Source organism: Syngnathus acus, chromosome 24 (genome assembly GCF_901709675.1).
Source record: "Syngnathus acus chromosome 24, fSynAcu1.2, whole genome shotgun sequence".
NCBI lineage: Eukaryota > Metazoa > Chordata > Actinopteri > Syngnathiformes > Syngnathidae > Syngnathus > Syngnathus acus.
The window spans coordinates 732,019-757,046 of NC_051108.1; the positions used below are offsets into that span (position 1 = coordinate 732,019).

General features: G+C 50.7%; 5 protein-coding genes across 21 annotated transcripts in view; 3 read left to right on the plus strand and 2 right to left on the minus strand.

Annotated features, from left to right (window-relative positions):
• baalcb (BAALC binder of MAP3K1 and KLF4 b) overlaps positions 1-8,895 on the plus strand; it is a 14,273-nt gene extending 5,378 nt beyond the window's left edge. The window contains exons 5-6 of the transcript XR_005096674.1: positions 8,659-8,665; positions 8,886-8,895. The gene's annotated coding sequence lies outside the window, so the exon portion shown is untranslated. The remainder of the gene's footprint in view (positions 1-8,658; positions 8,666-8,885) is intronic.
• On the plus strand, positions 3,780-7,108 carry fndc4a (fibronectin type III domain containing 4a). Of its 5 annotated transcripts, XM_037245087.1 has the most exons (6): positions 3,780-3,978; positions 4,991-5,106; positions 5,164-5,368; positions 6,092-6,181; positions 6,308-6,426; positions 6,679-7,108. In XM_037245087.1, the coding sequence occupies exons 1-6, from the start codon at positions 3,903-3,905 to the stop codon at positions 6,718-6,720; spliced, it is 648 nt and encodes a 215-aa protein (XP_037100982.1). In that variant the 5' UTR covers positions 3,780-3,902; the 3' UTR covers positions 6,721-7,108. The 5 variants fall into 5 exon arrangements, with proteins under 5 accessions (XP_037100982.1, XP_037100979.1, XP_037100981.1 ...); XM_037245084.1 differs by having other exon boundaries at positions 4,991-5,368; XM_037245086.1 differs by lacking the exon at positions 3,780-3,978 and having other exon boundaries at positions 4,869-5,106.
• Positions 3,890-12,868, minus strand: si:dkey-71h2.2 (low density lipoprotein receptor adapter protein 1-B). Of its 13 annotated transcripts, XR_005096671.1 has the most exons (11): positions 12,653-12,868; positions 10,119-10,261; positions 9,697-9,809; positions 8,719-8,833; positions 8,471-8,543; positions 8,297-8,392; positions 8,060-8,253; positions 7,938-8,008; positions 7,800-7,828; positions 7,123-7,601; positions 6,915-7,005 (listed from the first exon to the last, which is right to left on the minus strand). XR_005096671.1 is itself a non-coding variant. In XM_037245074.1 (10 exons), the coding sequence occupies exons 1-10, from the start codon at positions 12,735-12,737 to the stop codon at positions 7,555-7,557; spliced, it is 864 nt and encodes a 287-aa protein (XP_037100969.1). In that variant the 5' UTR covers positions 12,738-12,868; the 3' UTR covers positions 7,216-7,554. The 13 variants fall into 13 exon arrangements, 10 of the variants coding, with proteins under 10 accessions (XP_037100974.1, XP_037100964.1, XP_037100969.1 ...); XM_037245074.1 differs by lacking the exon at positions 6,915-7,005 and having other exon boundaries at positions 7,216-7,601; positions 7,800-7,825; positions 7,938-7,972; positions 8,123-8,253; XM_037245072.1 differs by lacking the exon at positions 6,915-7,005 and having other exon boundaries at positions 7,216-7,601; positions 7,938-7,972; positions 8,123-8,253.
• A 473-nt stretch (positions 12,869-13,341) lies between these two features.
• On the minus strand, positions 13,342-18,988 carry si:ch211-278j3.3 (E3 ubiquitin-protein ligase RNF19B). The gene is made up of 11 exons (XM_037245066.1): positions 18,859-18,988; positions 17,458-17,606; positions 17,220-17,390; positions 16,155-16,630; positions 15,795-16,006; positions 15,518-15,665; positions 15,291-15,453; positions 15,110-15,224; positions 14,903-15,022; positions 14,604-14,796; positions 13,342-14,367 (listed from the first exon to the last, which is right to left on the minus strand). The coding sequence occupies exons 3-11, from the start codon at positions 17,367-17,369 to the stop codon at positions 14,196-14,198; spliced, it is 1,749 nt and encodes a 582-aa protein (XP_037100961.1). The 5' UTR covers positions 17,370-17,390; positions 17,458-17,606; positions 18,859-18,988; the 3' UTR covers positions 13,342-14,195.
• Positions 18,989-20,216: 1,228 nt separating this feature from the next.
• Positions 20,217-25,017, plus strand: znf513a (zinc finger protein 513a). Its single transcript, XM_037245065.1, has 5 exons — positions 20,217-20,322; positions 21,084-21,217; positions 21,311-21,445; positions 22,355-23,092; positions 23,263-25,017. The coding sequence occupies exons 2-5, from the start codon at positions 21,178-21,180 to the stop codon at positions 24,192-24,194; spliced, it is 1,845 nt and encodes a 614-aa protein (XP_037100960.1). The 5' UTR covers positions 20,217-20,322; positions 21,084-21,177; the 3' UTR covers positions 24,195-25,017.
• Positions 25,018-25,028: the final 11 nt, after the last annotated feature.

Below are 25,028 nucleotides of genomic sequence, written 5' to 3' on the forward strand. Positions count from 1 at the left end.
TCAAATCTCCTGACGTCGGAGGAGCCGCACCAAATCCTCACCTGTTTGAGCCTAAATGCCGGCGACCTTTCAACTTTCTCCCCGCGACAGCTGCGTCAACCTCGGTGCAACTGACGTGCCCGGGAAGTGGCATTCATCCCGTATCGGCAGCTAAGGAGTCTGCAACATGATCCAAATGGACTGGACACGTCCGTAGGATCCCTATACTGCCTTTTTGGCCCATTATTGACATTTGAAGTGAAATTGTTGACTTTCCTCAGAATGCCCCTCGACAAGTGGCGGCGATCAGCTGCCCTGCGGGGAGCAACGGCGAGATTACGACTCGCCATTGGGCCATTGTGTCTGATTTAAGCGGCCACGCATTCCCGCAATGACAAAAGTCACCCGCGACTCGAGCGCACACAGCAGCTGACACGAGTGGAAATGTTGCATTTGAGGTCAGCGGCCCGCAACCTTGGCCGACGGCCACGGGAAATATCGAACCGCTGTCCAATTTGGATGACTTCCTGACAGAGACCTCCCCAAAAATTGAAAATAAACCTTACTATTTCTGGAGGGCGAGTGCCTCGGAAATAGCGAGCGCGTCGGGTTTCAATATAAGCCCCCCCCCCCGCACGCAGCCGGAGCTTTCTGTGAACGAGGGCCCCGGGTTCCGATCGCGCCCCGACCCCGGATGCTGATTTTAGAACACAGGTGTTGACCTTGGCGAGATGGCTCGTGCTCGCGGCAGGGGAAAATGAACCAGAGGCCCGCTGGCGGCCATATGTTCCCCCCGGATTCCTTCGAGCGCTCAAAAATGGCCCGGCGATAATTACGGAGGACGTATCGACGGCGAGCCTGAAGAAGGAAAGACGTGATTGTCAATTTTGAACAAGCCTTGCTTTTTCTGTCTGTGACATGCGATCACGAGGCCTCCAAAGTCTAGCACAAAAAAAACCAGAAGACAATTCGGCACTCGAAGCGAAGCAATGTTGATTTCAAAAGTGACAACCTGATTCAATCATATGTAAGAATTTGGAGAATCATTTTGCTCACTCGGGCGGACAACTTTGAACGTCCTTGGCCGAGGTAACGTTTCAGTCACAGAAATGCAAGCGTCAGCTGTGACCGCTGCGCAACGCCACCACACATGTCTAACACACATGGCATTGTTCTGCCCGTTTCTGCAAAAGAGAAGCCTTTGACATTTGGTGTGAAATGGAGGCAGGGTGGGCTGTTTTGGGGGGGGGCATAGCCATGGAGGTGTAGGGTGTCTGGAGGCCAGTGTGAACAGCTGAGAGGTGTGATTTCACAGGCGGGCTCCCCACTGTCAAGGGCCCTGATTGGGCTGGACAGCAGGCGCAAAGGAGAGGCCCCCGCCACCGCTAAAGGACACCAACAGGTGGGAGGCCGCTTCAGAGTTGGGGTGGGGGCGGCTCGCCTCGCCGGGCTGGGATAGAAAAGGCCGAGCGGCCAGGCCGCGGCGGCGTGCTTGGACGGACGGGAGCGCGGACGGTCTTGCTTGGCCAGAGATACTCCATTGAACGTCAGCAGACTGAAAGTGAGACTTTTTTTTTTCCTTTGGTTGTTTGTTTTTGTTCTTCTCCTCGAGTGGGAAGGCGGCCGGCCGGCCGGCCGGCTGGCCGCCGACCACACAGAGAAAGGGCAGCTACTGGTAACTCGGCTTCAAAGTCATTCATCCAAAGGTCGGTCATTTTATTTTGATGACAATGTTTAATGTACGTGATCAAATGTTGTCCTAAAGTTGCTTCCTTACTCTCTAAAATGGACACCGCTGATTTCTGTCTGGGCCCTAAAGGACACTTTTGAGTGTCACACAATGTTTTTTCCCCCTGTTTTTTACACTCTCTTTGACTTTTGGAAAGTTCTTATTCAGCGCTGAAAGGCGGGATTGTGTTTCCACGCAGGATCCAGTTGTCGTTGCCCCTTGGGAGGACATGCTTCCTTATATCCTCATATTCATACAACCACTTATGGAATGTAAGGAAGTGTGTGGTGCCAAGGGGACTCCATCTCCGGACGAGGGGGCGCTTTTCACCCAGTCAAATAAAAAATGCTTGCTTGTGTTAAGCCTTTGTCTCCATGGGACAGTGTGTGTGTGTGGGGGGGGGGGGGGGGGGGGGGGGTCAGAGCGTGTCAGGACAACAGGTGAAAGAAGGCCGCCAGTTTTAGCTTGCCTCAACGCTCAGAGGATTGACAGGGTACAGCTGTCGCCCCCTTTATAGCCACTACGGGTGTTCACAAAGGGGGCTCAAAGGGGAGGGGGGGGGTTCAAAGGGTTAGGGTTCAGGGATGCGGTGCTGTCAATGACGGCTGCATTTGGGCAAGGAGACCTAAAAATAGGAATTTTCTGCTCCATACTGCTTTATTTTCAGATATTCCCTCATGTTTGATGAGTAATATTGTATCTGTGTGTGTGTGTGTTTGTTTAGGTAAGAGTGAAGAGGACGCACAGACCTTCTCTCAATCTTTTTCTTCATCTTCTACTTCTCTCTCTTTGCTCAGCTGAAGCAACACCTTGCTGTGGCTGGTCAAACGGAACCAAGTCAGGTGTTTCTGTGAGGTTTGGTCCCCTTCAACCAGCTACTGCGTCGTGCATTCAGTCAGCGGACGGCCGGCCACATGCATGGTTGTCATAGTAATGTTGAGAGATGGATCGTTGATGTGCAGCGTCGCGTTAGTCACTATGTGTGGATGTGCATGCGAAAAGTCAATAAATCAATAAAGTAATCAAAGGACTGGTTTGTTGATTGCACAATATACATTCTACAAGAAGTGCACTTGAGGTCACAGTGGTACTACGAAAGGTGATTATTCTCATCATATTTTATAATCATACAAGTATGATCATGAATACAAAGACAACAATCAAGCGTTAAATGACTCATTCTACAATGATCATAAAATAAACAGCGTGTGTTTGTAATCAGGTTATTCTCAACATACATCCAAATTGTATTGCAGTGTAAACGCCAGGCCTTAAAGGACAGCAAGTCGGCCATTTTGAAACCGGCAGACCCAAAAAAAAAAAAGGCAAATATTCTATTGGGCAGTTGCCCTTGAAATAACAACGGGATTTTTGCCTTTTAGCAGTCAATCTGGTTCTTCTGTTGCAGATGCAGGCCTGTGGACAGAAATGAGACAATTAGATGCAGTTGATTTCAAGGATACATCGATGTATCATACCTGATACATAGATGTACTACAATTTTTTTATGTGGATTTAAAGTAGATGTCTTAATTGATAGTGATTAAAGCTTACTGGGTCATTTTTAGGAGGAAAAAAATAGCCTTACAAAAAATGGTAATATTTCATATATATCGAAAAAAAAAACAAAGCAACCTATACATGGTCACTTTTTAATAAAAAGAAAAGCCTTACATGATCTTTTTTTTTTACCCCCCCCAAAAAAGCCTTACTATACATTGTCATTTTTTAATAAAAAGAAAAGCCTTACGCCTTACTATACATGGTCATTAAAAAAAAGTCTGATGTACGCGTCCTCGAACATTAGCCGTGAATGTTCTCGGGGGGGGGTTAGAACTTGCTCATCTGTCAATCAAAGCTTTCAATGCTGATCTCCGCTAATGTACGGAAGCATTGAAAGCCAAGCCGCTCGCTCGCTCGCTCGCTCGCTCACTTGTGGAATGAGAGCTCGCGTCGCTGACTCACATGTTCCGCAACGGCGCCGTCATTTTTTGATAGCGTAACGTCGCGCGCCGAGCCCGGTTGAGCACCTGCAGCCGCTGCCGCTGCCGCAGCCGCCGCCGCCGCCGCCGCCGCCGCCGCAGCCGCATCCTCTGTTGCATCCTCCAGTCCGAGCATGGCAGCTTGAGAAGGTCTTCTCTTTTTTTTCTTCTTTCTTTCTTTGGGTTTTGCTTCCTTCGCCTGCCTGCCTGCCATGACCCGCCCGCTGGTTGTGATCCACTCGGCGGTCCTGTTGCTCTTCGGAAGCGACGTGTTCCTGGTGAGGGCAAGTAAGTGACTCCACATTCGGTCAATCCTAAAAATGACAGCGAGGTCTCTTTTGGACATTTCATGAGGTAGCCCCGCACAGTCTATCTATCATGTCATCCGCATACAAGAAATTGACAGTTATATCGATCATTTGTGACAATATTTTCATTTCACAATATCCGCTTAAGTAGTAGAGTAGCTCTGATTTGTGTCTTCTATTGATATTTCTTTCATGAAGCCATAAATAAGAGAATTCCAAAGGGTAAATTCATCTTTGAGGGTTCAAAAAACCCCAAAATGAAATTGTACACATCACATTGAAATTGAAAAACATGTGACTGAGGTGTCATTTTTAAACGGAATTCATATTTGAAAATAATGAGTCTCGCCTCAGGCTTCCCCGAGTTGAGTTTCCTCCCAAGAGGCAAAAAGGCTCGGAGGATGATTCACATCACGCATCTCCAGAGAGCAACTTTGTCAAAGAATCATCTCCGCGCAGCTGTCTCAAAGTGAATGGAAAGGAAAGCAATTTAGAACTTGCATAGATGCAAATGTGCGATTCTTGCTCAGAAGGAAGGCAAGCAACTCTCAGGTGATTCCCATCAAACATGTCGTGTGACCCAAATCAGACGTGCAGAGAACCTCGATTACAATCTGTTCCGCTTTTGGAATCAGCTGTCCTCTAAAAGGTGATAGATGCTCACCCGCTGACACAGTAAGGGAACATCCACAGAGGCGGATTTGAAAAGAAGCCAATAAAAGAAACAAACGATGCTACGTGGTGCCTTCAAATAGCCCGATTTGTCAAGCGCAAGCAGGGGGGAAAAAAAGGGGGGTGGGGAGGGAACAAAAGACAAGCTGCATTGTAGCCAAAGCAGTTTGTCTTCCTTGAATGAAAGGAGGGAGGGCCCTCGTTATTCTCAAGTGTGACAGTGATGGAAAGCGGCACAGCTTGTGCACAAGTATCTCCTCGCCACTCGCCGCTTGGCCAAATTCAAGATCCACGGATCCGTTTCCGTCCTCCTCGGTCAGATCGGCCGCCGGCTCCCGTCAACGTGTCCGTCATTCACCTCAGCTCCGACTCGGCGACCGTCTCCTGGGAGGTCCCCGAGGGGGACGTCGTCATCGGCTTTTCAGTCTCGCAGCAAGTAAGTGTGCAAATATCAAGGTACTTGAAAGTGGAGGTCTTCACGCTTCTCCTTCAGAGGCAGGACCGGCACACGCAGCGCTTCATCCGGGAAGTCAACACCAGCAGCCGAGCTTGCGTCCTGTGGGACCTGCAGGAGGACACGGACTACGTGATCCAGGTGCAGTCCATCGGCCTCTACGGCGAAAGCCAAGCCAGCGAGAAGGTCCACTTTCGCACGCTCAAGAAGACCGAGCGCTTTCCCTCCAACAGTTCCAACCAAGGTGGGTCGGTTGGCCAAAGACCGCACAAACATCCCTTGCTCATTGAAACAAAGCCTGAAGCGGTTACCTTGTCCTCCGTATTTGATGATCTGACACCAACACACTATTGGGATAAAAACGTTTTCAAGTCCTGCCATAAAGTAAAAAGCTCCGCCAGCGTCACTCTTTGTTCCTTTGGCTTTCGACTTAATCGCGCGCAACTTATTAGCACTTCTTATGTGAAGTCGCCTATGAAAGCTAACCAAGTGCAAAGTGCTGAGTGGGCAAAAGATGCTCGCATGGCCGCCGACGGCTAACTGCGGCATTTATCACAATCGGGGCGCCTGCTTGCGCCGCTTTCTCTCTCGCTCTCTCTCTCGCTCTCTCTCCACTTTGAGCAGCCGTGAATGGACTTTTTGCGAACATCACGAGTCCCCGGGGACGCCCACACTGAGACTGCAGATACCAGAATGCATCTTTGAATGGCCTCCACGTGAGCTTTGGGAGCCTATTTTCTGGGCTGGTTAGGCTAAGCGGAGCGCTGGAAGATTTCCATGTAGTCGGCGGGTTAAGAGCCCGCCGAGTGTGGATCCACTTAGGAGGCCGAGCGGTAGCACAAGATGGGTATTTACCAGCGCGGCCACTGTATTAGCAGAGCGCTTAGTAAAAGGTCAACTTGGTGTGCGACCCCTCGCCCTGCCCCTTCCCTCCCTCCCTCCCTCCCTCCCTCCCTCCCTCCTCTAGATGACCCAACAGTGCAGGGCCTGGAGAGGTCACGACATCTGCAGACAGGAGAGCTCATCATCATAGTGGTGGTTTTGCTCATGTGGGCAGGTAGGTTTGCTCAACTCGACTTTTATTTGGAGAAGACTTTTAAGAAGCCCCCTCGCTGGCTCGCCTGCCTGCCTGCCTGCCTGCCTGCGTCCTCCCTCCCTCCCTCCCTCCCTCCTTTGCGTGCAGCCGTCATCGCCCTGTTCTGCCGCCAGTATGACATCATCAAGGACAACGACTCCAGCAACAACAAGGAGAAGGTCAAGCCCACGTCGGAGAGGAGCACGCCGGAGCACCGCGTCGGCAAGGCAAGGCGCCAAGTGGCCCATCCCGGCCGGCTCAGACTTTGACACTTTTGACATTGTCACTTTTGTATTGAGACGACAAGTTCAATAGCAAGGACAAATTGCCGCTGCGAGCTTTTCGAGGACTCTGAAAGCGGCTGATGGAAAAGTCAAGAGTCGATGGCGGCAGAGCGAGGCAGCCAGCCGCTTCCATTTGGCCAATTTTTCAAGGCCATTTTTGATCTCAAGTGCCAATTCATTGTTCTTGTGTTGCAGTTTCACCCATCCGTGCCGTCCATCAACATCATCCAAGTGTGACGCCCATCGAAAGAGAACACAAATGCAACACACAACCTCGGGGAGCGCAGCGGCATCAGTGTAAATTTGCATCTTTTGATAGAAGCAATGCTACTCTTTGCAATAATCAATACAGTCGAGGTTTGAGCATTTTACTTTTTGGCATTAGTGAACTTTATCATACTACAACATCCTAGAAAACACGGTCCGTTGCAATAGCAAAATCATATTTCATGTTCCACATACCGTGCTGGATGGACTCTGCTGACCTGCATGCAAGCCATCTGCCGGTAGAGATGCGTCTTGCTAAATTGAACACCAGATCAACAAAAAAAAAAAAAGACAACTGTGTCAGAGTTCATGTGTGTACATTTCTCATTTGTGCCAAATAAAACTTTCCCATCTCAAATTCTCCTCACTTACTCGGATGTCAAATTAAATTCCACACAATATGTGGCGACGTTTCACTGCAAGATATTCTTGACAGCCCGTTAGCGTGGCAACGTGCTGCTTGGATACAAAACGGAGAAGTGAGGTGCCTCAACAAATTTGTTTGAAAAGCACAAAGAAAAGAAAGGAGGAAACGAGACATGGCTGCGGCCGTCCGTCTTCCAAGAAAGGTTCTTCGGGGTTCTTGTACCAGCTGTGCGCTTGTGAGGGACACCGAGTGCTCGTGTCTCAAGAATGACAGTGGCTTTATTGTGAAGTTGTCCGCATTGTGGCGGATCACGGTGGTGGTCCTCGCGGTGGTGCTTTTGATGGTTGTCCTCATCGAGGCAACATTGTGGGTCCACACTGATCCCACCGGGCTCGAGCGATCCCCTTCGTCTCTCGCGGTCCGATCGACTTCAAGATTCAAAGCTGCATGGGCAAAGATGGGTCAGGAGCCGGGCTTGACCATTCTGATGGAAAGACAGGGGGACACTTTTGTTTTGAATCCTTCAAAGAAGATGTCTAAGATCTGGGAGGATGATGAGGATGAAGATCAAGCAAAATAAAAAGCAGAAATGGAGAGGATTGAAAAGGGGGGCCTGCTACAGAGCCACACACAACATTGTGGAGCGTCCACTGGAATCCAAACATCCATCAAGGAGACTTACCACTGCCTGTGTCCTCTACGTCCATGCTGCTGCACGTCACGTAAACAAGACAAAAGCACCACGTCTAACCTTTTTTTTTTTTGACCTCAACTCATTTCAATTCTGAATAAAAGACATTGCGTCCGGCTTGAAGGTTACCTTGCCAAAAGGTCATCCAGTCCGTCGTCCACGTCCTGCGCAGATAGAAAACAAAAATCAATACACGCAAGCAGAACTAATTAGCCCCCCCCCCCCCACACACACACACACAAACGAAACGCTAAGCATGATTGGGGTGCCATGTGCTCATTAGGTAGACCATCCAAACATTTTGGCCAACCTACCCAGGAGTCGTGTTTGACGGGTCGCCTCCGAGCGGGGTTGCTGCGAGGCGACGGCGAGCTGATGGAGGTGGACAGGAACGGCCGACGCAGCATCTTGTCGGCGCTGCCAGACGTGTCTGAAGAGAACGCCGCTAGCTTGACTTAGCAGGAATTGAGTTCTTTGGATCTTCTTACCTGCGGGAAGGCAGCGAGCGTCTGTTGCCGCCCCGTGACCGTTGGTGGCGGCGGCTGCGCAGGAGCAACATGCGCTTCTTGCCTTCCTGCTTTTATCTGCAAAGACAAGAGCAAACGTACGCGGATGGGAAGAGGTGATGATTGTGGATTTTGAGGGAAGGCCGTTCAAATGACCTTGTTGAGCAAGCTCCCAAAGATCCAGGGCCACTTTGAAGGCCTGTGCGACAGTCAGCGTCACGGCCTGAGCCTGTGCCAAGAAAACAAAATATTTCATCATGTGCAAGTGTAACTCAATTTGTGGCTGTGTAGTGTAAAATTGAGGCTACCACAAGATGGCGCCAAACTGCCACAATTGCTGCAAGTGTGAATGTTTCAAAAGGTTTTTGTTTTGTCAATGTCGGGCCAAAAAAAAAACAACCTACAATCTTCTTCTTCTGGCAGAGGAAGGCGTGACACTCCAGCGTCTCGTTGAAAGCGCTCTGAGACACGTAGGCAAACACCTTGTCCTGGCTTTTGTCTGCTGTGCAGTACGAGATTCTGCAAAGAAAGCAAGTCAAAATAGCTCGATGATAGGTGAAAAAAATGGCAGTTCATGTTCATATCTGAATGGGTATTCACTACTAAATACATTTTTCCATTTATTATTCCGATGTCATTTTAGATTTGACTCCATTGTAGTATATGAACTGATAGGTCACAAGCGTGATCAGTGTCTTGGATTCGAATTTTGTTTTGGTTTGTATGAATCTATCATTCTTTGCTGGGAAGGCTGCCTTTGGATTCAGCACCACACGTCATTTTGTGGAGCTTGTAAAGGCAAAAGGAATCATGATTGACAGCATGCTTGAGAAGGTTGTGTGCACGCACGCACACACAAATGCCAAACGTTTGATCCCCCCCCTCGACTGTGATGAGCGAGGTAGAGGAATATCAATTTCATAGCACCACTCGTGATAGCTGCACCTGCAAACGCTCACAAGATGAAAATGCACTTTCAGTACTTCACAAAACCAAGAGTGAAAAGCCATTGAAGCATTTCGATGGAAATATTTCAAACAATTTCAGGGCTCATTTGGGTAGGCAGCGCTGGCTGGGATATCCACCTTGCTTGTGACAATATGTCAGCGATGGCTGACAGCGCAGCTTTGAACGTGGCCAATTAGCGGATTGGGGGACTTCAAGATTAGACGACGGCGCCAGATCAAACGACGATGCCGGTCCCCGGCCCGGAGGTCTGTTGTGGCAGATAAGGTGGATCCGAGGACACACACACACGTACTGCCTCGTTACCTCCACTACGGAATTATTTTTAATAAGATTTAGGGGGGGGAGGCTCGGTCCCGCTTTCAATCATTTTGTTATTTGGAGCAGTCGAGGGTTCCTTTCCAAACACGAGTCACCTGTAGATGGAGACGTTTTCGACCAGGTCCGCCGTGTCCGTGTCGGTAATGACGATGCCTTTCGGGGAGATGGTCAGCGTGACTTTGCGGAACTTCTTAGCGCCGGCTCTGGCCTGAGGAGTTGAAAAACAAATCAATTCTGATGGCGTGAGGTAAATGTGTGAAAAGCGCAAAGCCGTCACTTCAATAAGCACAATGGTGCATGCGAGTGCTAGGAAAAAAAGACACACAATAAGATGGTCTTATCGCATCAGAAAGAAAATCAAATCAAATCAGCCGTTCCCGTCGGCTCGCTGGGTTTCCAAGGGAACAGACGGAGACAAGCGCGCACATGCCGCTAGAAATCAATTCCGAATTAATACGAAGGTTGGCTCGACGTGGACAAACGGGAAACATCCAGCGGTGAGGATTTCGTCACTCGCCGTGGTGACGATCCTGCGGATGGCGGCGGCGGCCATGTCCTCCCCTTTGGGCTGGCCCACTAATGTCATTCCCAGGTACTTGAGGTTGAACGCCATGCCCTCCAACAGAGTCTCTTTGGTGTCTGTCCAGTTCTCGGGAAGCTCTGCATTGGGGACAACGCCACACAAAACACACCGGGCATTAAATATACACGCAAGAGAACACACAGGGAGAATCAATTAGCAAACAAAATGGGCAGCAGAGAAATGTTGTATTTTTTGCTCAACTTTTGGGATGTTTGTGCTGGAGAGCCAAGCAAAATCACCTCCAGATGTAGCAAACAAAGGTTTAGCCCAGATTAGAAGCAATTGATCCCACATATTATGGCTCCAATCTGGACATTCAAAGTGGTCCAGTCCAGCCAGGCTGAGCCATCTGCCAGCAGCACACACACACCCGTAACCTCCCTGCTAGCTCGCGCTAGCGCCTTCCAATAACTCTGAATTATTAAGTCGTTTTCAATCGCGCCTGGCTCGCCGCTTGGGTGAGTTTGATGTTAGCCCGTGCGAGCGAGTCCCGCTCAACTGCAACGGTTTGAAAAATGATACAATCCCAAATGGTATGAAATGTGGCTGTGGAAATTGTCAAACTTGTTTTTCAGGCCCAGCCTGCATTCGCACCCCCCTCCATCTGATCATATGCATTCTCTTTGCATTGACAGTTTTATTCTTCATCAGAGGCTATTTTGAATCTGGGACACCACCTTGATGGGGGGGAAAATAGGCCGCACGTTTGGGGAGGAGGACGGCGGCGGCGGCGGCTCGCTCGCTCGTGCATTTGTGCCTTATGTTGCAAAAGCAAGAAAAAGCAAATCCCCCGACCCCCCCCCATTAAAAAGCCATTAGGGTATTAAATGGGGCCTCTGAGAGGTAACCTAGCAGCTGCTCCTCAAATATTGACAACAATAACAAGGAGGGGGAGCAAAGGGCTGCCGTTGCTAGGCAACCGCATCCCCAACAACCCCGGAGGAAGGCGGAGCTTACAAACCACATCACTAAACGCTTGGCAGAGCATCACACCAGCCACTTGAATGTGTTCAACATGATCGTTTCACCCCAAAAAATACTTTTATGAATACTTTTCATGGCATAGCCATGACTAATTATAGCAGTATATGAATCATTTGAAGTGTGGCTATACTGCAGTTCTTCAGCTACCATTTGCATAATTCATAACAAGGTCAATCCATTAAAAAGGATCAAATTTGCTTTTCAAAGCCGTGCTTGCTTTGAGTTTGTATGCAGCACAAGCTCATCATTATTCATTCCAAAGTTATTTTTAGGCGCGGCGGCAACGTTGACTTCCACGCTTTCACTTGGAGGACCGCTGACAGACACACACACACACGGTGGTCTGTCAGTGTGTGTGTGTGTGCGCGCGCCTAAGCACTTAAGCAAGCCTCCAAAGATAGCTTCTCACCATTTCCCGCTATTGCATAATTCACTCACTTCACCTCAACCGGGCCTCGAGGGACTTAACAATGTGAAAAGGCAACTTTTCCATCTGTTGAGGAGAGCTGCTTTCCATCCAACGCTAATTTTGTCCCAATTCACGTTTGGCAACTTCTAAGCAACATGGCCGGCCGACTTGCTGTTCAATTCTGGGGCTCATTTTTGTCCCTGTTTTAGCTGTCAATCTGCGACGTGTTGCAGGACATATTCCTCACAATAAAGGTGACTTTACTGTAAGAAATGCAAATTGGCGCCAGCCAGCATTCTAATTGCAAGCACTGGTGCTTATTTATGCTGGCAGAGTTGTCTCCTCCGCTGAGACATAATGAGGCAGTGAGAGATAATTATTTCTCAGCGGGGCTTTCCAACAGCCAGCCACGATCCCGAAAGCATAAGATAGTCGACAACAATAAGCGTTGCCCTTGATACTTTGAGATGCGAGTCAAAGGGACAGCTTGCACCGGAAGGCACACGCTGGGCATCCGATATGACCTCGGCAGATGATAAAATGTCACTTTGTTCGTGAGCGGCCGCAAAGATGAAGAGAGCCTCAAGGTTGTGGATGCTGAACTTGGGAAGAAAGAAGGAAAGTAGCAGTGTACAATCCAAAGCAGGTCACAACGTGAGGCGGATGCCATAAAGGATGGGGAAAGTGGTCCTCACGCAAGACATTTGGAAGGCAAACAACTTTGGAAGTTGTGTGTGGACACACATTTGACTCAACAAAACAAACAAACAAACCAACCAACAAACAAAGGGCAGCATAAGCCACAAACAAGCAGCTGGTCGCTGAATTTGATGGCCTCGCAAAGCAGCTCGGAGTTATTTCAAGTTCACACATTGAGGACAAAAGTGAAGGCAACAAAAGCAGCAATTGAAGGAGGTTGTACCTTTGGGGATGAAAACCTGAAATGTGAACATTCATTTCTCAAAATGAAGACAATACTGAAGGCAACAAAAGGCACAAGCAACAGAATAATGATCTTTTTCAAATGCATTCTTGAGTTAGCAGCTGTTGGTGCAAGGCAGCCAGCCTCACTTACTTTCGTGCTTGGAAGTTCCCCACGTGTGCCGCGGGACGCCAGGGCTCTTGATGATCGCTCTCCCGGCGTTTTTCAGCGCGTCCATGGCCGCCGGTGCAACTGGACGCTGCTGGACGTCGTTCCTCTCCTCTTCTCTTCGCTCGACAGGGAGGCAGGCAGGCAGGCGTCCTGTCTTCCTCGCCGGCCGGCTTGCCACTGTCGGTGTCCCGCTCGCTCCACCGGTGGTGAGCAACTAACGCCGAGCAGAGCGACACCCTGCCGGCGGCCGGCGTGTCTCCGGTGCTGATCGAGGGAGGGCGTGTCCCTCCCTCCCTCCCTCCAGGCTCTATCGGCGACTCACCCAAACTTACCCCCATTTCCATTTTCTTTTTTTCCTTTCTTTTCTTTTTTGACAGGGAATGTTATCTGAAATGATGTGTATGTTAGGTATAATAGCATGGCAAGTGTTACATGTTTTATAGTGATAAATGTTTAAACGTTTATTTCAATTGACTTATCGTACGGCAGAAAAAAAAATATTTTTCTTTTGCTTGCACACTGTAACGACTTTTTAAAAAATCAAATAAAAAAATAGAACTGTAAACGATTACAAATTTGAACGTAATATTAAGCATCGTCTGCAAGTTGGCGCTCTCTAGCGTTTATAGCGCGTCATTGCAGTTTTCCTTCAGCCAACAGATGCACTGTAATATCGTCTGTCATAGTGTGATATTTATTAACCCATCATCATTTTTGAACACCCACGAAGCAAATAAGTGTGTGTGAATAGTCACCTTAAGCATTATTCTGCTCTTTATTATAGTGGAGGGTTGGCCAAGGTGGTGGCATCGACATCATGCTGCTGCTGATTCTGCTGCTACAATGGTGGTGGTGGTGGTGTCTTGTGTTCATTTCAGCGGGTCTCAATCTTGCCCGTCTGTCACATATACGCAAACTCTCCACACACTCTGTGCGTGTGTCGAGGTGGAAGATACTTGCCATCTGTCCCAATACCTTTGCCGCAAGTCACCTTCGCCTGCAGTTTCACGCTTGAGCGGCCCCGGCCGGCCTCCCCGTGCCGACTCAGCATTATATCCAGATATCTATTATACATTGTATGTTGGTATGAGGTGGGGGAGTATAAAATACATTATTCCCAGCCCAGAACACATGCTTGCAAGGGGCCCGTTTTATTGTTAAAGGGGTGCTAAACGGGTGAAGTAGCCCAACGGAGAAGGCTGACATGCTAAAATGTTACTGTGAGCTTTCATCACAAAATGGACGCTCTCCAAATTGCTTCAAAGAGGGGTGGGCAAACCTTTGCATCCAACCGCCCGCCACCTTCGAGTTTTTGGATGGTACAAGTCATTTCAAGAACACAGCAGGCCAAATTTTGCCCACCCTTGTCTTAGAATGACACTCGTGCTAATCCAGCACGCACGCACGCACGCACACACTTCTACATATTATTCATTAGCGTCTTGCTTACACTTAAAGGCATCTGGTGGGAGGGAAGCAGAAGTTGGCCATAAGGGTCCATCAGCGCCCCCGTTTTAAGGGCGAGTCATACGTCTTCCGATTCAAAGACGGGGAAAGCGTTACCGTCTCCCCTCGCCAAGCGTCCCAGGGACTCGATGGACAAACTGCGGCTGGACAGGATGCTGCTGAGGCTGGACTGGCGAGCGCCTCGGGGCTGCCTCTCGATCTCCACGCGCACTTCGATGTTGGTTCCGTCCCTGCGGCCGCAAAACAAAACAAAAATACAGCAATGAACTCCATCCATTGCAGAGGTCTATTTTCTTAGGAAGGCTCACTTTAGCCACCGGAGGGCAGTATAATACCGTCAGCGTCACTGTTCTCAATGACCGCAATCAAGTTAGTTGTTTTTTGTTTTGTTATCTATTCCTGTGAGTGCTGGGGTTGCTGAGATCAATTTGTTTGTTTTGTTTTAAATGCAAAAGGTGTCTTTTACCTGGAACCACCGTTGCACTCTGACTGTCCGTCCTCTCGGGGGGACTCCTCCGCCGCCGCACCGGGGAGTGGGAGGGGCACCGGGTGGGGGGCAACCGCTTCCTGCGCGCTGACCTCCTGCACGCTGGTGTCGGCCAGCGTGGGGCTGCTTTGAGCCCGCCAGTGCTCGCTCACCATGTGAGAGAACAGAAGATCTACGAGCGTAGTGCTTCGAGTTACAAGTTTGGTCACAGAACAAACCAAAGTTGTCTCTCAATCCCGGCAGATGCAATGCAATGACGCGTGTCAAATGTCACTCACAGCTGGCGAGGTCCTCCAGCGCGTCGGGAGCGTCGGCGGGCTGTCGACACCAACCGTTCCTGCACAGCGACATGGGCACCACCCCGTACACGTACGTCAACATGAGCGGGACGCCCACGCCTGCGCACATTTGCAATGCAACATTTGTTTGGGCGGGCACAGCGGATCAGGACAAACGGACGCGGAGGACGGACGTTCTTTTCGTACCCACTGTGACAGCCGCGATGACGGGCGAGACAAACACCGACATCATCACGCCGCTCGCCACCGTCAAGTAGTGCTTACTTCCTGAGATATTGTTTTTCTTGCAACGACCGTGGACCTGCAAATGGGAAAATGGTCCAGACCCGCTTGGAGATGACCTATCATCTGGATTGGATCAGGGTACCTTTCGGCCCATGTAGATGGGTATGCCCACGATGATGACGGGAATGGCGAGGCCGGCGATGAGCGAGATGATCACGGGGGCGCCCAGCAACATGCCCACCTGCCACAGAACTTTGCGGGTCTGAGACCATGGCTTCTTGCCCCAGAAGGTACATCCTGAGGGACTGAAGCACAAAGGTGAGTCACCTTATGACAGCCAATAGATGCCACTGCGGTCTGTCTGTCTACCTGAGGTAGTGGACGTCGGTGATCTCCTGCATGCACAGCCAGCAGAACTGGCAAGCGCACACGGTACAGTTCATGCGGTTGCAGCTGCCGTCGTTGGTCTTCATGATGCAAGCGCCGCAGCGGGGACACGGCTTGATCTCCTCCGCATCTGCGTGAGGGAAAAAGTAGGAGTCACGTTAGCGCGCCCGTCACGCCGGTGCCCCACCCTGCCGTGAGAGCCGTATTCGGTCTTGCGAGGGCATTTTTACAAGTGGCGTGATGGGGCGGGCGCGCGCACCTCCTCCGGGTTCTTCATTGAAGACGTAGAGCGCAGCGGCCGTGGCGTCCTTGCCGCCCAAGGCGTGGCGCGCACGCTGGCGCCGCGCCTGGTCACAGGTCTGGTTCGGGTGCCACAGCTGGCGACAGTGGTAGCAGAAGTCGGTGTCGCAGCCGTCGCGCCCGCACCGCAGCTTGGGACACTCAGCGCAGCCGTACGCGATCACCGCGTAGCTGTGGATGAGAACTATTCGTTGCTAGGCAGAATTCTGGGGCTTCAATACATTTCTATCTTCATAAAGATCTCACAAATTGGAATTTGTTGCGATGCACATTTCAAGTTCCTTTCCGTCTTAACTGAAGAAAGAAGGCGGGCTCAGACCTGCAGTCCGGTGCGGGACACCAGCGCGTGTCCGGGTCGGCGGCCAGGAAGCGGCGCAGGTGGTACTCCTCGAACCTCTCCAGCAGCACCGGGTCATCCAGGATAGTGCGCACATCCAGCGGCGTCAGGGCCTCGGGACACTGCGGGCACGCAATGGCCACCCGGCTCTCGGAGATTTCCATGCGCAGATATCGGCGCAGGCAGTCGCCGCAGGTGCGGTGCGGGCAGGTGAGCAGTCTGGGGAAGCACTGCGGCGGCTGGCTGAGCAGGCACAGCGGGCACTCCTCTAGGTGCTCGTCCGCCGCCGGCGGGTCCTGGCCGGACCAGGACAGCGGCAGGACGTCAGTGGAGCCGGCGGTGGCGCCGGCGGGCGGGCTGGACGCCGTCGACGGCGCCTCAACGGCATCCTCGGCGGCGCTGTCGGCGCTTTCCGCTCGGCAAAGTCTCCCTTGACCAGACTCTTCGGCAGTCTCTTCCTACGCAGACAAAGACACACGCTCTTAAATGATTGTACACAATACAAGCCTTGTTTGACAGGCTGATATTGTGAAACCTTGACTTGAAATCTTATTTTGAAACCCAAACACCGTTTCAAAACCCTACTTTGAAATGAGCCCATATGACCAAAGCAACACCGTCTGAGGTTAAGTAGCGATTGCAGGTGGATGCCGGTTACGCGGCGCCGACTCCGGTTGCTAGGCAACCTCATTTAGGCAAATTAGCATTTCATTAAGTCAACACTCTAATGGATTTGGGCTGTAACAGGCGCAGGCAGCGGCTGAGCCATCCAAAGTCAATCATCTACAGCGTCGCTCGTTGGCTCTTAATGCTCCTCTCTCAGCTTCCTGACGGGACATTTTTATCTTTCAGGTCAGGACAAATTGTCTTGTTTGTAACATTTGGCAACGTGTTGTGGAAACAAATGAGCATGACGCCTTGGTGCTGTGCTAAGAGTTTTTGAAAATGATGACAAGCTTGAACAGTTGCACAGCATGCAAAGTAGGTCTCTGCATGTACATTTAGGCCAACATTCTAGAGCCAAAGGAAGGTGGAAGTTGCCCTTACCCGTTGCGGCGGATGTTCGCTGGGGGTGAGCGCGATGGCCACCTCCTCTTTCGGCCGAGCCTCGGCGGGCCGCCCTTCCGATTTGGGCTTCCGGCTGAAGAAGTTGAGGAAGCTGAGCGGGCCGCCCGTCTGCTGCTTGGGCCTCTTCATGGTGGGCGGCTGGAGCGGCGACTGAGGACGAGCGCGGCTCCGTGACCATTAGCGCCGGCGCAGCGTGCGTGCGTGCGTGCGTTCTCACACAAAGAGAGGGAGCGGCGGCGATGACCGAGAGGTGACCCCCGTCACGAGGGGAACATCACTAATACGGACGGCTTCACTGAGATTCTTCTTCCTCCTGATTGTACTGGAGTACTTTTAGGCCTCCTTTTCAGATCTGGAGCCAGCCCCCTGCATGCAAAAAAAGGCATTCAAGAGGTGTTGCTAATATTGTGGCGATGCTATTAGACACATGACGGGGTCAATGGACCTGATAACCTCACTCTTTTGTTATCACCATCTTCAATTTACAAATGACATTGAAACACATTTGAAATCAAATGTAGAATGACATCACGCGCTGGGCTGCGAGCCAGGTGCGTTTGGAGGGCCGTGAAACTTGTTAGCCGGCCGGCAAGCTGCTGAAAAGGTCCGGCCGTATTGTTTGTGTCTGGGAAAGTAGGAGGGAAACCCGAGGATGGTGCCTTCCCTGTGCAACCCTCACCGGACGCCGTCCCGCAGCAGCAATGCGGCTTTTCACGAGGATGACCTCAGCCTGCCCGCGCACGCGCACTCGATTGGCAGAGTCCTCTCACGTCGACATCTGTATCGTGCCTGCTATCATATCTACGAGGGACGCACTTTTTCAGGCCGAGTACAAATACATTTGAGTCGTGTACTGATACTTGATAACGTCATTGTGATTGTGTTTTATTAAAACAACAACAAATGGTTCCTGAACGTGGTGGGGAAAAAGCGTCACTGCTGTGTATTTCTTGTAAGAATGGATTTTCGATGCCGCCTTCATTCATGACTCAACATATAGTCAAATGTTTTTCCAATGCTTTTCTTTTTCTGCCCCAGACCCCCAAATTGATCTCTAACCATCCCTCCCCGTTGAAATGAAGGGAAATGCAATTAATCTATCACACCTCACCCAAAACACAACGATGGACTTCTTTTCTGGGATTTATTGGGCGACTGATAAAGCAGCTTCATTGTGCATTAGCGCCACCAGCTGATATTGTCCTTCCACTGCAGCAAAACCAATGTGAACTGATGGTGGCCAGATGTCAAGGCAAGGCACCTGCAGCTTTCTTGCCACAGCCAAGCTTTACATCTCAAATTGATGGATGGCGAGTTTTGAAACCAAAAGTCACTGAGCACAATTTGCATATTGTTGGATTTCCTAAGAGTTGCCGCCGCGTACGTATTGCATATTGTTGGATTTCCTAAGAGTTGCCGCCGCGTACGCGTACGTATTATTTAGCAGGCCGCAGTGATGCGCTCTTGCAGCAGCGCTTGGCTGACTTGATGAGCGAGCGCGAGCGGCATCGCGCGGTCAGGGAGTGGTGCTTCGAAAAAGAGCCTTTCGACGCAACAAGAGGCCATCATAACATGGGCAAGGAAGAGTCCAAGATGCATTACGTAAACGGCTTCCTACCTCGCTGTGCATGACACAAATGGCTCCTCCCCTGTAGAAAATCCCCACACGGCATGCAAGCAGGCGGTGTCCTCGTGCTCTCTCACCGGCTGGACCCGCCGTGACGCCGGCAGGTGTAGCGACGTAAGAGAGGGGGTCGGCGGCCGGGCGGTGGCGAGGCGAGGCGCGGCGATGGAGAGCCTTGGCCCGGCGTGCACTTGCTGACGACGGGGCCGGAGGGGTGGCACACTGCGGTGACTCGGACCAATGGGATGACGCAGGAAAGCGAGGATTCTCCTATTCATAAAAAATACAAAGACCAAGTAGGCTGCGCTCATTCAAGATTCAAGATTCAAGATTCAAGAGTTTTTATTCGCCATGTTTGAGCGTGCCAAACAAGGAATTTGACTTCGGTAAAACACACCCTCCAAGCACCATTCGTTAACAACTCGCACATTATTACTCCACCTATTTATAAATACACATTGATCGAAAACAAAACTGAAATTCCACCATGCAGCATAATTAGGTAAATAAACTAGCGCGGCGTTTTGCCACCTCAGATCATCCATCAGGTGTGCCACAGCACTATCACAATCACTGACCTACATTTACATCCTAAATTCTAATATTTGCTCTTTAAAATTGGATTGATTCCCCACAGCAAATGTGGCACATTTTTTGTCCAATCAGTTTTTAATCTGCCTATAGTGTCTTCAGAATGAGTCGTACTTAGGCGTCAATACCATCAAAATCTTGTTTTTTTAAATATGTATATATACATTTTTGTAATAAAAACGTGTACAGTATTATCTTACGTTTCTTCATCACGAAACAAGATATATATTTTAATCAAGATAATATCTGCAAAGGACGATTTGGCAGTTAAATGGGAGAACGACTCCTCCCCTTTCTGGTGACGTGTTATCCGGAAGTGACCTCTACACATTTCAAAATAAAGGTCTGGTTTTGACAAATTACGAAAGAAATCTTAAGAAACCAGTCAAACGTCGAATTGTGGGACTTATCGTGAATAAACAAGACAATAGTCGAGTTGTGTTTGTAACGCCTGAAACAGTAATTAGCCAGTACATGCGTCCCTAAGATTAATACCGACTAACGATCAAAACAAACCAAGAGTTTCCATACATTTCGCGTTGACGACGTCACAAAACGACGTAAAGTTGACGTTGTAATGATGAACATTTGAAAGAATGGCGTCAACTACCGCAAGGTGATGCGCCCTTTAACTGTAAAGCACCGCCTTCCCCTGCGCCGGAAGTGCCCTTGTTGTTTCTTGCAGGGAGCTCACACAGGCGAATCAGAAAATCAATTAAGTTATGAAAAATACCATTAATTGCCTTTCTTTGTCGCCGCAGCCTGCGAAGAAATGGCGGACGTGCGTGTGTGGCGCGCTCGCGCAGCCGCACGTCGTCTCTAAAAGCGTGCGCTGCGGCGGCGATGAGGACTACTTTCTCCGTTTAGGTAAGTTAGCATGACGAGCTCACTCGGACAAGTTGACGTTAGCTTGCGCCGTGTCTATTTATTATTATTAGGGGGGGTGGCGGCTTCGACGTGATCGCCGCCCGCTAATTGCATTTTAAGACGGGGCTCGTCTATGAGGAAATTGTGTGTGCAACTCGCGGGGTTGCCGATATGTTACTCGGTGGCTCAAAATGTGGAATTGTGCGTTTTATGCCGCTTCGTTTCTTGGATGCTGCGAGCCGCATGCATGCTCTTTTGTGGACATGCTGTCATTAAGTCACCCCCCCCCCCCCCCCCCCCCCTTGCTTAAACACATCGCCCGGATATGTGTATTATAAGATGATTTCGTCACTTAATACACTCATCATGCAACAGAAAAATTGTTTGCAAACATTAAGGCGCGTCGTGTATTAGTCATCTTTGTCGCATCATTACTACGTCAGCGAGTGGCCCTTCCGTAATAAATATTGAGCAAAGAATTCAAATGTAATGTCACATGACTTTAGGATGACATTATTTGACGACACTCGTACAAATGAATGTCCGTCCGCCCGCCCGCCCGCGTTGAATTGCTTTCAATTGACCATCGTGGCTTCATTTGGTAGTTTATGCAATTCTAAACGATGTCATCTGTGAGTCGTGAAAGCTCAGTCAGCATGCTCTAAATTGGCTGGCAACCAAAAGGTCTGCCTGTCATTAAAAGTGTCATTTTCCAAATAACATTCCAACATAAGCTTCCTTTTTTTGCCTGCCGTCAACAGAATTCTCGAGAAATCACTCACAGATGTACAATGAGCCGATGGTTGTGGAAGTCTGCAGGAAGACGTTGGCAGCAAAGGAGAGGCTGACTGGAAGATGCCAAGGAAAAAACAGCAGCATCCACAGCCAGTCAAATGTAAGTACTCCAAACACATATGTAGTATGTACTTAAGTCACATTACCAGTGGCACCTTAATTCTTCTTTTTTTGTTTTTGCTTCTCACGACAGTGGATTCAAAAGCTGTTGTAGCCGCCGCAAGTGCAGGAAACCTCGCCTTCGACACGGACTTCCTTCTGGAACACGACCTTCAATTTGGTGATCCTTATCGCAACGGCAAGATTCTTGGCCTGGAAAAATTCTCAGGTTGGTTATCATATTTGTTTGGACATTGCAAAATGTCACAATACAAACTAAATGGCGACAAAAGCGATTGACCATACTGCACATACAAAATAAAACATGCCAGAGCGACAGGTGGCGCTATAACGGAAGGTAATCAACTCGGGCCCAACAGATATGAAAAGAAACAAGTGATGGTGCAATTCCCTTTAGCACACCTTACCTTTAGCAAGCACATACAAACGGCTCTCTATCCTGTTGCACGACAAAATAGGAGCGGGGAGGTTGCAAAACCTACAAAGGAAATGTGACGCCATTAGATGTAGTATATAAACAAAATACTATGACCGTTATCATCAAGGACACCATCACCAAAGGGCAGCACATTCATCATCATCATCATCATCATCATGTGCTGTTGCCTCGGCCGCTGCTGCCATTATCATTACCCCATCATCATCATCATCATTACCATCAGCAGCCCTCGCAGGCACAGTCATCATCATCATCATCAACCTCTGTAATCATCCACTAGAAAGGGGGAGGGGTTTGCGGGTTCCGACCAAAAAGAGGCCGATTCAAACTCTGTCTTTGCTCACATTCTCTCGACGCCTTGTGACGGAAAGACGCGTTTTCCTCGGCGGCGGCGGCGAGCATTTTGTTGCGGCCGGTGGATCTGCGCAAGCCGTGAGTATCAAAGTGTGATGTTTCATCTCATCACATTTGAGTCACAAGGCTTTGATGATGATCCGCGTGCTTCTTTCTATGCTTTTGACCATGGCGTCAATGTTGTTTTTCATCGCGGCCAGCCACCGAGAGTCGGGACATTTTTTCTGCAGGATTTTGGATGCGAATGATGCCACCGTGTTGAGTAATGTGAGCAAGTACTCGGCAGTATTAATGCCGCCCTCTTGTCGTCCCCTCCCTCCGCAGAGGTAGCTGCTGAGATCGGTTTCTCTGTGTATCCTCTGTGTGATGAGGACAGCTCTGACTGCAGCGGCGGCAGCAGCATGGACAGCGAAACGGAAACCTCCCACAGCAGCACCCCCGACCACGGCCTGGAAGACGAGGGCAGGGCGGGCGGCTCCGAAGCCCCCTTCCCGCCCTACCTGCCGTGCCGGGGCTGCGGCCAGCTGCGCGACGACCACCTGGGCGCCTCGGTAGACCTGCCGGCGGCTCCCTACTGCCTGCGCTGCTGCAAGGCCTCGCGCGAGCCCAAGGGCGGCGGCGACTTTGCTTTCGGGAGCCTGGCCGGGCTACACTCGCCGCTGGACGGCATGGCGGGCGACGACAAGAACAAGCTGCACTCGTGCCACCTGTGCGGCTTCTCCTCGCGCTACGCCAACCACGTCAAGCGGCACATGAAGACGCACAACGGCGAGAAGCCCTTCAACTGCCCCGTGTGCGCCTACGCCTCAGCGCAGCTGGTCAACCTGCAGCGCCACCTGCGCATCCACACGGGCGAGAAGCCCTACAAATGCGAGAGCTGCGCCTTCGCCTGCAGCTCGCTGGGCAACCTCAAGCGCCACCAGCGCATGCACATGCCCGCCGGCGCCTCGGCCGAGACGCACGGCAGCTCGCAGCAGCACGCCGCGCTCAGACCCGTCGGAGGCCTCAAGAGACACATGGCGAGTGGCCCCCGAGCCAGCGAAGAAGATGAAGCTGCCAAGGGTACGTTTGATTCCACTGTGCAAGGAAAACGACGACAAATGACTTGTTAGCCTTTGAGGCTGCTACTAGCGTAATGCTAACACAAAGGTTTTGCACCACCAGAAACTAAAAATCGTGACACGTGAAGAGCACTTCAAAATGACAAATGCACCATTTTCTTTCCATTTCAGAGGTGGCCGCCGCCTCGGCCCACCTGACTCTGTCGGCTCAGAACGCCGACTACCTCTCTGCATTTGAGAGTCTCAAGGGGGTGTCGCCGCAGTCCACCACGCCGACCCCCGACCACCCGTCCGGCAACGGCAGAGCGAGCAGGCCCCCGGCGGCCCCGCCCCCAGCACCATCCTCCTCCTCCTCCCTGTTCCCCTTCACGTGTCGCCTCTGCGGCGTGGTGCTGGAAGACGAGGACGGCTCGTCGGCGCAGATTTGCGCCAAGTGCACGCTGGAGATGCTCACCAAGGACTCGTCGGCGTCGCCCGGCAGCCCCGGCGAGCGCGGCGACAAGGTGTACACCTGCGCCGCCTGCCCCTTCCTCACGCATTACCCCAACCACCTGGCCCGCCACATGAAGACGCACAGTGGCGAGAAGCCCTACAAGTGCCCGCAGTGCGACTACGCCTCAGCGCACTTCGACAACCTCAAGCGGCACCACCGCGTGCACACGGGCGAGAAGCCCTACAAGTGCCACCTGTGCGACTACGCCTGCGGCAACCTGGCCAACCTCAAGCGCCACCAGCGCGTGCACTCTGGCGCCAAGCCCTTTGTCTGCGCCGTCTGCAACTACAGCTGCAACCAGAGTATGAACCTCAAGCGTCACATGCTGCGGCACACGGGCGAGAAGCCCTACAAGTGCCAGGAGTGCGGCTACACCACGGGCCACTGGGACAACTACAAGCGACACCAGAAGAAGCACGGACACGCCACCGACGGCTGGGTCAAGATGTCCCCCGCCCAACTGGCCAGGAACCAGGACGACAAAGGCGGGCCCCGCGGCGGCCACAGGAAAGAGGCGGCCGGAGGGGGGGCCGCGCCCGACGTGGCCTACATGGCCAGGGAGGGCGCTCAGACTTTACAGCACCCCAACTGGAAACTTGAAATGGTCTAAATGCCACAACGAGACAGACGCTCTGATGCGGTTGTGCCAGCGCCAAGCCCGTCGACACACTGGATGTCATTAGACTAGGGAGGAAAATACAATCCCTTCCTGGCCGGCAAACGTTAATAACAAGGAAAAAATGACAAAGTGCCAGGTCGGCTTGGCAACCCCCAATTCTGCATCTGTCTTGTATACAAGAGCGACAAGGGGGAATTTGCATGGGCACCGGTGACGGCGAGTGCCTTTAAAGTGACAAACTCCAAGCAAAGTGCTTTTTAATTGCTAAGAATTGAAAAACAAGGAGAATGACGTTTGCGAGAGGGACGGGGGGGGGCCCATCTAATGTATTTTGTCACGTGTGTAGATCTTAACATGTATTTGTGCGCGTGTTGTCTTGTTTATTTTCTCACTGTGAAAATTGCCCGTGGTTTACGTGGAAACAAAAAGATGGCATTATTAGTACGTCGGCATGTGTCCATTTTTATTTTTCTAATGCTATCACTCGACTAGAAGTACGTACATTAATATATACAAGTATACGGAATAGGATGGTTGTCTGTGTAGTTTCCCCCTGAGAAAATGTCTAGGAGCGCATTTTGTTTTGCTTTTTGAATGCAAAAGGAAGAAATTTGTTGGCGCTCTCGAAACGGCGCTTCCCAACTGTCGTTTCCTCGACGCCTGCCCAAGTTTTTGTCATCACCTGCCTGTGTCCTTTTATGGAGAGTTTGTCTCATCAATGCCTTAAAGAGCAACACTACACACACATGCAAATAATTCAACACAAATATCTGATGGCTTGTTCCCATACAATAAAAATACATTATTTCCTCAATGTGGTCAGTC